At 42.9% G+C, this 15,125-nt stretch overlaps 1 protein-coding gene across 1 annotated transcript; it reads right to left on the bottom strand.

Annotated features, from left to right (window-relative positions):
* Positions 1–9,628: 9,628 nt before the first annotated feature.
* LOC311360197 (uncharacterized protein) lies at positions 9,629–14,716 on the bottom strand (the record flags this gene model as incomplete). The annotated part of the gene is made up of 6 exons (XM_084480282.1): positions 9,629–9,778; positions 10,172–10,293; positions 10,393–10,600; positions 10,692–10,970; positions 11,168–11,258; positions 14,376–14,716. The coding sequence occupies 6 exons, from the start codon at positions 14,714–14,716 to the stop codon at positions 9,629–9,631; spliced, it is 1,191 nt and encodes a 396-aa protein (XP_084336408.1).
* Positions 14,717–15,125: the final 409 nt, after the last annotated feature.

Raw genomic sequence — 15,125 nt, 5'->3', positions numbered from 1 at the left:
GTCTCACGGAGGGTGTGTGCTCGGCTCAGCCCCAGGTCACTTGGTTAAGCCCCTCGCAAATGCTCCTATCGTTTTAATTAATTCTACGGCCTCGGCCCCTCGATGTCGAGCGGGTCGAGTTATGGAAAAAACAAACCCCTTGTTATTTAGCGTTGCCCCGCATCAGTCACAATCATCAATCACCGCTCGTAATGTGCGCCACTTACCGTGAGGTGTCGGTCGGTCTGCTTCTGCCGGCTTGATGAGTCAACAGGTAAAGGACTCGCAAAGGGATAAACTCGCCTACTACAAATGTAGTCAGGTAGATTTATTTTTAGGTCCAATAATACAAAATGAACTTTTACAAATATAGAGTGCTTGGTCCTAACAATAACTTTGATGTAAGGCACTGTTTCCTAAACTAAAGAGAGAGAGAGGGAGAGATAGATAGATAGAAAGAAAAGATGTAGATGGTGATGGTGAAAGGATTAGTGTAAGGTAAAAACACAGTAAAACAATTACAATGGGCCTAGTCTAAACATGGGAACGTCCTTTTCAGGCTTCCAATTTAGAGATTTGTCCTTTTCAGGCGTCCAGCTCAGAGATGGGAATGTCGTTTTCAGGCTTCCAGCTCAGGGATGGGAATGTCCTTTTCAGGTTTTCCTTCTTTTTTCTTTTCTTTTCTTTTCTTAATCTAATAAAAATAAGATGAGAGGATAAAGACGCTATTTGCAAAGTTGGTTAATACAGTGATAAAAAAGAGATCAGAATAGGCAGGGAGATGATCACACAGCTCTACCCCCAGCAATCAACACCAAGCGACTACTAACAACAAACTGCTTCAACGGACTGAATGAACTGAATATTCTTAAAACTTTCTATACCATAAGAGACCCTCCTCTGCTCCTATTCTCTAAAGGTGGGGGCTCGGTGTCATCTTACAATCTGTAAGATGATCTACATTTTATCTCAAATGTATTCAAATTCTTGCTCTCGAAACATGTCATTTTCAATGAATTTATTGAGCGATGCTCCCTTCCCGATCCCATGAAGGCGAGATGTAGTGTCACATCCCAGAACTGCATGTAAGAACAGGATATTGTGACATATTTTAATTGTAATATTCCCTAGTGATACATTTTTACTGTAATACTCTCACATAGCCACATCCAGTAGCACCGAGCATAGTTTAGAGGTAATTTCCCCTCACAATCGCCAGAGGGCAGCACTGAACACATTTGACAAATTAAGCAGTAATACTCTCACATAACCTCAGAGGGCAGTACTGAGCACATTTAACAAAGTTACAAACATTTACACTAGGGGCAGCAACGGACACACAGAGGAAGTGAGAAAACCATAGAAGAAGTCTACTCTCACCTGATATAAAACTCGGACTCCGCCATTTTAGGTCAGAATCTCTTGGGCGGCGTATCGATTAGATGTAAAGCTTAGAGACGCTCCGCGCGTGTTATATACGATCCCTCTCCTTTTGTTTCATAGACGATAGACAATAGATCAATAACCTTAACCAAATAAAGTGAGTTAAAAGCGATCCTGTCTCGGCGGCCTTCCCTGGACTAAAATATCATAACAATATGCTTACAAATGCCTGGGCCGAGCCGTTCTTTTGTAGCCTTCATGTTCCACATGAAAGGCTTCTTTGTGTTCCTCCTTGACTCACTACAGAGGAACAGATCATGGGAATCCATGCTTGCATGGTAGCAGAGAAGGACTAATAGATCTGTGTCATCCCCTATTAGCACAGTGTTGTTGATGGTAGCACACTGCACAGCTTTCTGCACAATCAACAGATCTGCATCTCCTGAGGCATGGTAGCTCTCCACTTAGCATGGAAAGGAATAGGTGTTTATTCTGCCTGTTTACCAAGAACTCTTCCTTCTTCATTGTGAGCGTCATGTCGGCTGTGAATGTCACTGTAGCGCCAATCCTCCCTTTTGACCATCTCTGGTGTGTCATATCCTTCGTGTTGTTACTACTGATAGCCATCGAACACCACTACAGCCTTGCCATACTTCTTCCCTACGTAATCTGTGTATTGGTGGCATATGTCTTTGTAAGTAGATCCCTGGGAACATGGGATGCGTTGAAGAAGTGCTCCACCATCCAAGACGTACTGGCTGCTATCGACCACATTTTCTGCTGAAACATCTGGCCCAACAAGTTTCCAGATGGCATTAGCGAGGGCAGGCTTCTTTGCTTCATGAAGCAGAAGCGAGGAATCAAATAGAGATGCCGGATAGCTACATAGCTCATACTTGAGGGCTGCCTCGAGTTCATCACACTTCTGTGCCACTATCACCAGTCTCTGGAAGAGAAGCTGTGGATCAACTTGAATTTCTTTTCCATCAATCCTCACAGAAGACCTCATGCCAAGAGTGACAGCTTGGTCTTTCCTTTTGAAAGTATAGTCACCAGGTGTTTTTCCATCCATTGACTTCAGGATTGCAGTGCCAACAGACGTGCAGTATCAACGTTGACGTTGGAAAGAGCATGCTCCCCGGTGGCAATGTTCCTCAGACTTGGGTCACTGCTGAATGGATTTTGCTCCTGTAGATGACTGAGAACTATTAATGTATCCTTCCAGTCACGGGCTTGCCTTGCTTTTGTCATGTCTTTATTCTGCTCTCCAGTGTTGTAGTTGACCCCTGTGAGTCCTTCCATTGCCTGGTTTACTTCTCCACAGGCAGGCATGGATAGCAGCCACAACAGACGTTGTTGCTCCGTCATCCCTCGCCCTCGTGTGAGCCCACCACTGGTTTTTAAACTCCTCATGAGAACCTGCTCAATGATCAAGTCAGGTGAGAGACCTGCCCAATGGCGGTCGCTCCGACGGATCACGCGGAACCCTTTCTCGAAATGTTGATGGACTCCTGGGTGTGTGGTCTGGAGGTTTTGCATCTGCTGAAGATACACCCTAGCAGATTTGGTGTACAGATTGTGTCCTGATGCTGCCAGATAGGGTAGCATGTCCTGGATAGCCTGCAGATGTAATGGCCAGTTTCCGGTGCGCTCTGCACTTATGTACTTTCGTAGGATGTCTTGCATATCCATGTACTGCATCCAGAGAGCTGAGGTTCTTGAGGTCTTCTTGATGGACTCAATGTGCTTCTGAAGGCGGCCTTTGATTCTCACGAGAACATCAGACTGACTGGCCTCTTCAGCTGATATTGTTCCATCCATCAAATTCTTATATATCTCCAAAGCTTCATCCACATCTGCATCTCTGCTCACCTCTGTCACCTGGTCTCCATCACTGTCATTGGTCTCCATCGCTGTAACAGCTTCAGCTGACTCTGACTCTCCTTCCTTACTCTTGTCTGATGTTCCATATTGCTGTGGTAGATTTACATTGAAAACATCTGCCAGAATCAGTGCATTGAGGGACGCATCGACAATTGAGTGTGCACGAACCGCTCGTGCAACAGCTTTGCCAGACATCATGTGGATTACTGTGTTTGGGGCATAGATCAACTCCAGCACTTCTTGGAGTCCAGATGAGGCCATCAGGTGTCCGAAACAACCGAGGAAGCTCATCTCTGCATGGAAGCCACCCAAACGTAAGACGATTTGTCTCGGATCACTTTCCATCGGCTGAGAGTTGACGATCATGAGAGCCTTCCACCAAAGAGGCTGATCAAAGGTGATGACTGGGGTGACATTGTGACGTTGCGCATGTTGACTAACATATTTCAGCGTTGAGAATATGCATGTGCTATCACTTGGATTCAGATCAATCATGGGCAGGAACATAACGCTCGACTTGCCAGGGTGGTCGCCTTTATGCACAAACTGCATCATTCCTGACCATGCTGGTCTGGGGGACCCGAAGAGGATGGATGACTTCCATAGGACATCAAGGTTTTCACAGCTATTCTGGACCTGAAGTCTTTGAAGCTTCTGGTAGGTTATTGCTGTGAAGTTATTCCTTTCCTCTCTGAAGTACTGTACATCTACCCTTCCAACAGCTGCCACATCCAAGGAAGTAGCCTTCAACCTTGGGATTGTCTTCCTCGATGTAATTCCAGGGGTAATGGTGGCAATCATCCCCATACCATGGAATGTACCAAGCCCATCAAGTGTGCGGATGTTATAGTCGACATTGTCGGCAGCATATTGGACAAACTGTGTTGATAGGTCAGGAATGTTAGCTCCATAGAACTTGGCTGCATTTCGCTCAAATCGGTGCACCTCCTCATATGAGAAGCAAAACCCAAGATGATGAAGAGTGTCAATGAGGAACCGTGAGGCAAAGTGGCGATATAGTTGTACACCCAATCCAAACTGAAGTGGTGCTAACATCACTCTAGGTCTGGTTGCCTGCATCAGTGCCTGTCCAATTGCCGCTACTTTGGCTTGAGTTTTGGTCCCAACAAATAGTTTTTCCAGGAGCAAGTGAAGAGTATCTGGAAGAATCCTGATGGCAGCCTCCGGAGATTCTATGTCATCGACATTCGGGTAAGATTCATATTAGATAGCTCGATTTCTTTGATATCTTGTTTAATGAGCTTTGCTGCTGCCTTTACAAGCCTGATCTTCTCTTCATTTGTGTTTGTCTCCTTGTTCTGTGTGTCATAGTAGTCTTGCAGCACCGCCTTAGCTGTTGTCTTCATGGTAACCACGATTGGTTTTCCATCCATCAGAGTGTATATGATCTTCTCTCCAAAGTGTTCTTCCAGCCTTTTCTTCATATACGTATAAGTATATGCTTCACTTTCACTGTGTGCAAGCTTCTGCTGCATGAGGTCAATTAGATCCTTTATGGTGATCTGCTCATCATCGTTTTCTTCAATATACTTTGCCACCTCCAAAAAGGCTGCTGTCCTCTCATCGTGTTGAGGGTGGCCAACCTTCACCCTCTTTGACTCTTGTTCAGTGTCTGTTTTATATGCTGCTGGTATTTGCTTCTTTGTACGAAAATTCACACTGCAAGTCTGGTGATATACCGCATCTGCTGCATGTATATCATGTGCATGCAGAATTCGTGCTTTCACAGCCTCTGACCATTCATCACCTTGTTCGTCACATGTTCCCAAAAGTGTCTCATTGATGTCAATCGTCTTGATTTGGTGAACTTCAGATTCCCATGGCCTCTTTCTTTTTCCCAACCTCAGCTTGTGTACCACAAAAGAGGCAGTCAGTATTGAAAGATAATGTACCATTTGATCTTCGTGTTTGTCTACTTGGTTCTGAGTCCTTGGCTATCTGTGGTCGTCTAGTATAAGAACGTTGACAGTCTCTGTGTACTTTATCACCAGGTACAATGAGAATGTTGTCTCATCTTTTTACTGGCCTTGTTGATAGAGAAAACTTCCCTTCTCTCCAAGTGTTGATAATGACCCTGATCCATCAACATCCTTCTTGCAAATGACACACTGTTCATATTCCTCCATTCCTGAAAATGGATAAAAATTCACTCAATTCAAACCTTTATGTAGACTGATAAATCTCACTGATCAATGATTCAAAGTAAACATAACAATTAACACTGATGGCAACATACAAAGCATATTCTTCTTTACCTCAAATTTAGGTGAACAGTAGGTGCAGATGGGACATGTGTTATGTGACACAACCAGGACTGGCCTACATTAGTAATGGGGGGAGTAAAGGGAGACAGAAAACCATGTATAGAACAAAATTATTGTTTCTTGCTATTTCCAAATGTAACTTTCATCGTCATCATAATTTAGCCTACTGATGTTTTGTTTTTGTTGATATAACTATAGCTTATATCTAAGCAATCTAATATGGTGATACTTTGAATCCTACTTTAACCAACATTTATGTGGACAGTCAGAACCAGTGTGGTGCAGTGTGTAGGCATAGTCTACTCTAGATAAAAGATAAAGTGTTAGGCTAGAGTAGCATGAAGATAACCACAAAACCATGATCTATTTATCACACTTATTACAGGAAAATACTGTCATTCATTAAGATATGGATACATGGGTTATCGTAGGCATTGCACTGCCATGTAAGTAATTCAAGTCAATTAGTCTTGAGACAGCTATCAAGTTCTTTGCTGCTTCTAGCTTAGCTAGTTAACACAACTGTGTAGTGAAAATATTCACCAATCCTAAACTTGACACCTTTTCACCAATAATAGTCGTACCACAGCTCAACACACATCCAGATGATCCCAATAAATTGTAGTTTATCACCAGGTATTTTTTATTAATGTAGGTTGAATTATCCATGTTGGAGAAACAAAAGGAAATCTTTCTTACCTGAGCTTAGTGAGAGTAGATTGACAGTTGGCAATAGAATGGTGACATTTGTTGTCATGGTGACACTTGATGTCAACAAGATTCTACAATACATTTTCATTTTCATCTGGCTATACCTTATGTTTAGATCCGTTATGGTTTTTTTTTTATTATTATATTATATTCTTTTTTGGGGCGTTTTATGCCTTTAATCAGATAGGACAGTAGAGAGCGACAGGAGGCGAGTGGGAGAGAGAGTCGGGGTGGGATCCAGAAATGACCACGGGGCGGGAATCCGGCCCAGGTTGCCGGCGTACGGTGCGGGGGCCCCAGCCAGCCGCACCGCGGGCCGGGGCCCCATTCTGGTATTTATGCAAATTGGCACATACAATTAGATTATGCCCCGTTTGCCCATGTTAACAAACAATTTCAAAAAAACTTGTAATACATTTTTTGTTTGTCTTGATGTAAGTTATCAACTCAATAATTTTCATGGTGATATCTGAAGGATTATTTTTTTTTCCTATTCGCATGAGAAAAATAATTAATAGGTGTATGAATAGGGTGTATTTCGGTTTTTTTCTAAACTTTCCCCTAATGGGATTCTTCAGGGCTTTTTTTTCCTTACTCAGGACATATTGAGGATACAAAATCAGTGAGTTTGCTTCTGTTGCAATTTGTTCAACCCTTTTCCATAAAATTACTGGACTAATGAGGAGAATCCAGGCATCCAGTTTCACCGCAACACGCTAGAACAGAGAGAATAATGAATTAGAAGGGAAAAAGTACATAGTGGAAATATATACTGCTACTCATTTAGTAACTGCATTAGCAGAAGCACGAACAAACACGCAGCGGTCTTCGCATCGCGTCTGTATTGTTTTAGCACCCCTATGTCTCAAACGCAAGGCTGTAAAGGTGCGTTTTGAGCTTTGCTTTGAATAGCTCCACAGAGTCAGCTTCCCTGATCACAGGTGGCAGACTATTTCATAGGAAAGGGGCCCGGTAGGCGAAGGCTCTCTGTCCAGCCGATTTCTTTTTAACCTTTGGTAGCGAAAGAATGCCAGCTCCCAAAGACTGGAGGGGCCGTGAAGGACTGTAAGGAACGATGAGGTCCTTCAGGGAGGATGGAGCTCGTCCATGCAAGGCTTTATAGGTTAGCAGTAGCACCTTAAAATCCGATCTGGAAGTTATTGGTAGCCAGTGCAAAGAGGTGATAATAGGAGTGATGTGATCAAACTTTCTCGTTCCAGTCAGTAGTCTGCAGCATTCTGTACAAGGTGTAGACTTCTCGTGGGAGAGTTAGTTAGACCCGAGAACACTGAATTACAATAATCCAGTCTTGATGATATAAATGCGTGAATCAGTGTCTCTGCATCTAAGCCATCCAACCACAGTGAGACTCTCCAATTTACTCTGGTCCAGTTTAGAGCCGATAATTATCATCTGTCTTCCCAGTGTTAAGCTGCAGGAAGTTCTGTAACATCCACCTCTTCACTGCAGCCAGACAGGACTCAACCTTCTGGATCTGGGCTGTCTCTTGATTCTACAGGATTAAAGAGTTGGGTGTCATCCGCATAGCAGTGGAAGCTAATTCCGAAGCTGCATATAACGTCGCCCAAGGGAAGCATGTAGATTGCAAAAAGCAATGGACCAAGGACCGACCCTTGTGGTACACCAAAGCGTAGTTTGCAGTACTTTCTGAACCCTCATAGAGCACAAACTGTGTTCTATCTGTGAGGTAAGATTCAAGCCAGTGAAGAGCCGTACCCCCAAAGCCAAAATAGTGCTCAAGACGGTGAAGAAGAATGCTGTGGTCGATCGTGTCAAACGCAGCACTAAGGTCGAGCAACACAAGCATCAAGCTCGTATTTGTATCCAAAGCAAGAAGGATATAATTTACCACTCTTGTCACTAGGGTTGCCACCTTTCAGAAATGAAAATAAGGGACGCCCACCACAGGCGCGACTCCTGTGGGGCGGGGCGCCCGCAACAGTGGTAAGTGCTAAGTTGAATAGAGTAGGTAATGGGCTAATCAGAAGATAAGGCGGGAGGATTAAATTGCTCTGATGTACAGAATGTGAATGAAAACCAAAGACAAAGGAAGTTTGAATGAAGTAAAGTGTATTGTACACAGGTGAGAGTTATATACAAAATATACAGTTGGCCAAAAGTGTAATAGTGATAATTGAATTATCAATAGACTAAGTCTCGTTCAGTATACTTCGATTCAACAGGCAATAATCAATCACACACAAATAGTAAATCACACCAATATCAAACCCATGCAGCAAGTTGCTGCCAGCCCCAAGAGTCTTTTCTCATCCACCCCAAAAGAGAGGGAGGGAGAGAGAGAGAGAGAGAGAGAGAGAGAGAGAGAGAGAGAGAGAGAGAGAGAGAGAGAGAGAGAGAGAGAGAGAGAGAGAGAGAGAGAGAGAGAGAGTCTGTATGAGGTAGGTGGTTGTGTATTGTCCGGGAAGGGGGGAGAAAAGGGGATTGGGCTGGTGGTTGCGTGGGTGAAGGTGTGTGTGAGGGGATGCCTGGAGTTGAGCACCAAGTGCTATCGTTGGTGTCTTGCTGCTCAAGCAGACACATGGGTCTGGTTCCTTCCAGTCCTAACTCGCCATCAGTGTCTCAGGGTAACCTGGCCTGCATAGACACAAGGCCCATTTTAAACAATCAACAATAAATAAATAAATCACAGCTGTGTCACTTTCAGATATCATAAACTCAATAGTAAACAAAGTGAAATAAATGTTAAATCCACTTATTACTACCAATGATAGTTTTACAGGGTAACTACATCACTTCCGGTTAGCATTACCATTTCCGCCTGCTAGCGTTAGCATTAGCGGCTAAGCTAACGGACGGTGCTAACGGCTAAGCGCTAATCGTCCGTTGCAGCACACATTAAATACATTTAACATTGAACACACTACCCATACACATTTATACATTCATCCGTAAACACATCCCATTCACAGAAAATGTACCAACATTACTGGAGCAACAATCAGAGCAGGCACGTAGCACTTAGCATGTAGCAGCTTAACAGGTAGCAGCAGCAGGTAACACACAAAACAGCACTCACCAATTCCGCTGTTCATTCAAGCACACAGTCACTGACCCGACCCAGATCGGCGGCCGTGGATGCATCTAAAACAATTAACACAACACTGTATACCTTGCATTCTGTTACTATAATGACGATAAAGATGAGAATAGTTAGAGTTACCAAGCGGTCGGCTTTCTGCCACAGACAACGCCGCTGCTCCCACGCTCAGTTCACTCTCTCACTCAGTCTGACCTGCTGCTACCTCTACTGCCGTATAACGTGCCTAGCGGAAGCTCTGATTGGCTCAACCAACTCTCACGAGATATACACAAATCTCGCGAGAACAACAAATGATGACGTCACGTCAACAGGTATCTGGGACCTGGGTTACAAAAGCATAGACCTTCAGCACAACATTTTCCACATCTACAGTGAGCTGGTCAAGAGCATGCTTCACTGTGTTGTGCACAATGTGGGCATGGCAGTTTCCTTGCAGCAGATCTTTTTGTTTCTTCTTCAAGTTGGTGAAGACAGAGTTGTGAATTCCGTAATTCACATTTGTATTGTCTGTACTAAATGCTGTCACTTGATCAAATGATAAGCCACATTTGTCAAGCCACTGCTCTATGAGAGCTACAATCCCAGCAGCAGACTCATCTGCATTTTCCATGAAATCCAGCATTTTGTTGGTGACCCCGCGTTCTGGACTGAAGTATGTAAATGTTGTTTCTCATTTGTTATTAAATTGTCATTTATCAAATTCAAAAATCTGCTTTGTATATGGGCCATTGGCCGACCTGCTTGCTAAGTAATAGGCATAGCCTTTGGAAAAACGATATTGGTCAACCACCAACTAGATAAGTTCTCTCTTTTGTTGCTGGGGGAAAAACAGATGAGACATCCATACCTTGTGAAAGTGAACCATTTTGTCCACTGCGTCACTGGAACTGATTTTTCTCCTCTTCCATCCAGCTGTTGGTGGCAAGAGATGGAGGAGCAGCAGCAGAGAAGCCATGTCACTGTCCCAACCTATCAGGGGGGAGAAACAACACAAACAAGTCATCAGTACCTACTTGGAATGCACAGAGCACTAGCTATTTGGAATAAAAACCATCCCTGCATACTTACTGGTGTCAACATTCGCCGTAGGTTTCTCAGCAGCATTCAGAAGTCGGCACAGCTCTGTTGACTGAGTCAGGTGTTTTGCCTCCTTGATAACCTTGTACTTGAATGCAGTGTCCCACTTTTCAAGCATCTTGGATGCTGTTTCACCACCAAACAGCAGCAGGAAGTCCTGATTCATATGTTGATCATACACAAATGTAAATACATTAAGCTAATGGTCAGAGCATTGTTAACTGCTTGCAACCAACCAAATTAAAGACAAGAGTTTAAAGACTGGATTTTAAATAAAATTCACAACTCACTAGTCCTTTGACATCTAAAAAATGTGGAAATGTTTTGAAGACATCGGCAGATCTCTGCGCGTCACGCACTAGGTCCTGGCGATGTTGTAAGGTCCACTTCATCTTCTCAAACACACTTGCTTCATCAGGAGAGTGAACAAGAAATGAAATAGCCTCCCTGCAAGCATCTCCATCAAGCTGCTGAGGCACTGTGGCTGCTGGTCTTGGGCGGTTTGGTCCTTGTAATTTAGGCACTGCCTGTGGACTGCCCGTCGCCCAGTTCTTCCTGGACATGACTATCTTCATGGTTGAGTCAAACTTTGTAGCAAGCTTTGCTCAGTGGTACTATGATGTGCATAGTAGATCAGTATAAACATTTTTTTGTTGTTTTTAGTTAAGTTAATGGTGCATTCAATCATGTAAACTAAACCCCATAGCTCTAGTCTGTAAAACAGGTGCTTTATCGGAAGTTAACCTTTTTTTTTTTTTTTACTTACATAGCCCTTTGGATAAAAAGGATCCTTCAGCGACGGAAAGAGTGTGATGATTCCCAGGGCATACGTCTCTTTTTGCTGACGTGTAGGAATCCTTTAGAGCAGGGATTCCCAAAGTGTGGTACGTGCACCCAAAGGGGTACGCGAGCTGCCACCAGGGGGTGCGCGAGATGAAAAATGTAATGGAGGTCTGGTGTAATATTACCTAATTTTTATTTTATCTGTTTCGGAGCTTATTCTCTTTAATGTGGATCGTTTGTAATTTCATTGCAATTTAATTCAATGTACTAATTTACATAACCGTTAGGGACATTTTGCTCCCTGTGGCTATGTGAGGATGTTACGGCTGAAATATGTCACAAGTGGAGTAAGCACAAGCCATTGTTACTTAAAATTAATCCATCAATTATTATGTACAAATTATGTACATATTATTGACACCTATATATATATACTATATATAATATCACGGCACAAAGCGGTGTGGGCCTCCGGATTATATTATTAACCCATAAACGACTGGCATTCCGAAGTCTCTCCCTCTTCCACAACAGGTAAGACATGCAATGGTGGTTATCTCGGCCATGGTTGATGAGAATGAATTGGCATAAAGCACCGTTGGCGGGCAAAAGATGTTGTGCGACAAAATTCGCTGCACGACAAAGTTCGCCTGACATAACTGCACACATAACTGCCCAGCGACAGATTTTGATTTGTCGAGCGACAACATTTGCCTGGTCGCGCAAACAGGCGAAAAATGTCTTGGTGTGAACGCACAGTTACGGGTGCACGTGCGTCACTTGGTAGAGACTACAGGTTGCCAGGTTCGCCCACATGCAACAGGAAATAGCCAATCGAAAAAAATATATATTTTTGATAATTTACATATTAACCAAGACAGCAATGACTTGTCGAGTCATTGCATGCAAGTCTAAGTCAAGTCTTAAGTCATGGATATCCAGTCCAATTCAAGTCTTTAATCACTGTTGATCAAGCAAGTCACAAGTCCTCCATCTGGCGACTCGAGTCCCCCATCTCTGGTGTACTGTGTACTGTTTTTAAGAATGTGTATGAAATGTAAAATCCAAATTAAATTACAAAGGTAAAACACAAATAAATCCAAATGTTGATTGTAAAACTAACCAGTGTTGTCATCATTTTTATATCTCAATAATAGGCAGTTTGTAATGAGGCAAGCTGGCAGCTTTGAAGAGTTTATGTTGAGTCCTGTTTAGACTGTGTGTGTGTGTGTGTGTGTGTGTGTGTGTGTGTGTGTGTGTGTGTGTGTGTGTGTGTGTGTGTGTGTGTGTCAGGGTGGGAATTTCATGACGGCCTTGATGCCCTGTGAAAAAATGTTCAACTTACGGCCAAGGTGGCCTTTGTGCCCCTGTCAAAGTTCCAGTGTTCTTTTATGGAATGACGGCCATCCTAGTGCGCACAGTAGACTGGTCCCGTGTCTATGGAAGCATATATGTAGTAAAATTCAAATGGCAATGCAATTTGCAATTTAATAAGTCATTACATTGTGCAATTGACAATTCATTATGCAATTTAATAATGTAATTTGTAAATACGTTATTCAAAGTGTATTTTAATACGCAAAGTGAAAATGAAATCCTCAATAAAATTTGCAAAAGTTATAACAATAAAAATAGAATAACATTTTGTCAAATCTTTTGAGTTCCTTTATTCAAATTGAAAAGCCATAGCGTCCCCATGATTGCAATGCACTTCGCCACGCTCCGTGTGTTGCAAAATTCAAATGACATTTCAATCCGCAAAACACTTTGCAAAACGCACGTTGCAATTTATTTTCTATGCCTAGCATTGTGCCAGATTTGACTCTTAATAGGTCTATGGTTTGACTGAGTTTACGTAATTATAACTGAAAATGGCGGAAAAGACGGGATAAATAAATAAATAAATTGCAACGTGCGTGGATGATCAGCTGGTCTGACGAGCAAGTGACGTAGTTCCCCCCCAGACGCGATTGGCTGATACGTTTTGCAAAACGATTTGCAAAGTGTTTTGCGGATTGAAATGTCATTTGAATTTTGCAACACACGGAGCGTGGCGAAGTGCATTGCAATCACGGGGACGCTATAGCTTTTCAATTTGAATAAAGGAACTCAAAAAATTTGACAAAATGTTATTCTATTTTTATTGTTATAACTTTTGCAAATTGTATTGAGGATTTCATTGTCACTTTGCATATTAAAATACACTTTGAATAACGTATTTACAAATTACATTATTAAATTGCATAATGAATTGTCAATTGCACAATGTAATGACTTATTAAATTGCAAATTGCATTGCCATTTGAATTTTACTACATATATGCTTCCATAGTGTCTGTGGATCAGAGCGATTGCTCTGCTGTGATTGTTCCAAAATAGAACTTGCACAACTTCGCAAACACCAAACAGATTCGATGAAGCAGTAGAAATGGTGAGTCCAGAGCAATCCGATGAAAAGTTGGCATATTCAAGGTGGATGTAAAGTGGACATTATGTCCAGGAGCAAAGACTTTGTTGACATCCGTAAGCAACTCTAATTTAATGAAGCATCTCACAACGGCACACATCTACAAAGCTACTTTTTTTTTTTTTTTTTTACACAGTAAGGCAAATAATTAGCTTTGAAACAGCTTTGAATCTAGTATTTTTCTTGCTAAGCAGTTTTGATATAATACATGACTGACTTCTGTGGGTTATGGCTGAACTTAACGTATACGTTTAAGAAACACTATTGCTATTCTTTACTCTTAGATGAACTCAGGCAGTAGATTAATTTTGCCATCTTTTCAAAATTGGTGCATTTGCCATCTTTTCAAAACAGGTTCATTTGTCATTTTCCAAAAAGGTTCTTTCTAATATAAACTTAGCACAAGAAGTAAGGAAATTTGTGTTTGGTAGATTATTTCTCTGTGGTAACAATGCTTTTTGGCAATAAATCTTATACCGTTGGAAAGCCTGTATAGTTCCCTTTCAAATGGTGCCCCATTTGTAAGGAACATGCACTTGTGGGATGAGCAGCAGAGCTGAGTATGTGGGTTGCGCCCATGAAAAATTTGCCAAATCTTCTCTGCCAATGCCAAACAGCTTATTCTGCCATTGATTTGAAGTTTGAAGAAACAAGACATATTGGCAATTTAACAATTTATTAATTTCACAAACAGGAGCCTCAGTAGTGTGTGGAAGAACCATACACAGCCACAACAGCCTGGCACCTCCTCCTCATGCTGGTCACCAGCCTCGTCACACACTGCTGTGAGATGGCATCCCATCCTTCAACCATCATTTGTCGCAAGTCAGCCAACGTGGTTGTGTTGGACACTACGGCACAAACAGCACGTCCAAGCTGATCCCACAAGTGTTCAATGGGGTTGAGGTCAGGACTGCAAGCAGGCCATTCCATCCTCTGCACTCCCACATTCTGGAGGTAGTCTCTGATGAACCCCGCCCTGTGGGGGCGAGCGTTGTCATCTTGGGGGATAGAGTTCGGTCCCAGACTGGAGATATGGGATTGCCACTGGTTGCAGAATCTCATCTCTATATCTCTCTGCATTGAGATTGCCTCCAATGATGACAAGCCTCATTTTTCCAGTGAGGGAGATGCCGCCCCACACCATCACACTGCCTCCACCAAAAGATGTTCTATCGGTGCAGCAATCAGCATAGCGTTCTCCGCGTCTTCGCCACACTTTGACCCTACAATCCAACGGCCGTAGGCAGAATCTGGACTCATCACTGAACATAACGCTCCTTCACATGTTCGGGTTCCAGTGCACGTGTTGCCGACACCAGCGCAAACAGGCCTGACGGTGAAGGGCAGTCATGGCAGGACTCCTGGCAGCCCTATGAGACCGGAGATTGGCTGTGTGTAGTCTGTTCCGGATTGTCTGGGCAGAGAGCCGTTGGCCATATCATCCTGCAAACCTTGACTGCAGATCTGTAGA

The sequence above is a fragment of the Micromesistius poutassou genome, assembly GCF_964030765.1.
Source record: "Micromesistius poutassou genome assembly, chromosome: 15".
Taxonomy (NCBI): domain Eukaryota; kingdom Metazoa; phylum Chordata; class Actinopteri; order Gadiformes; family Gadidae; genus Micromesistius; species Micromesistius poutassou.
The sequence above is the reverse complement of the archived record's forward strand: the minus strand, read 5'-3'. Positions and strand labels throughout refer to the sequence as shown.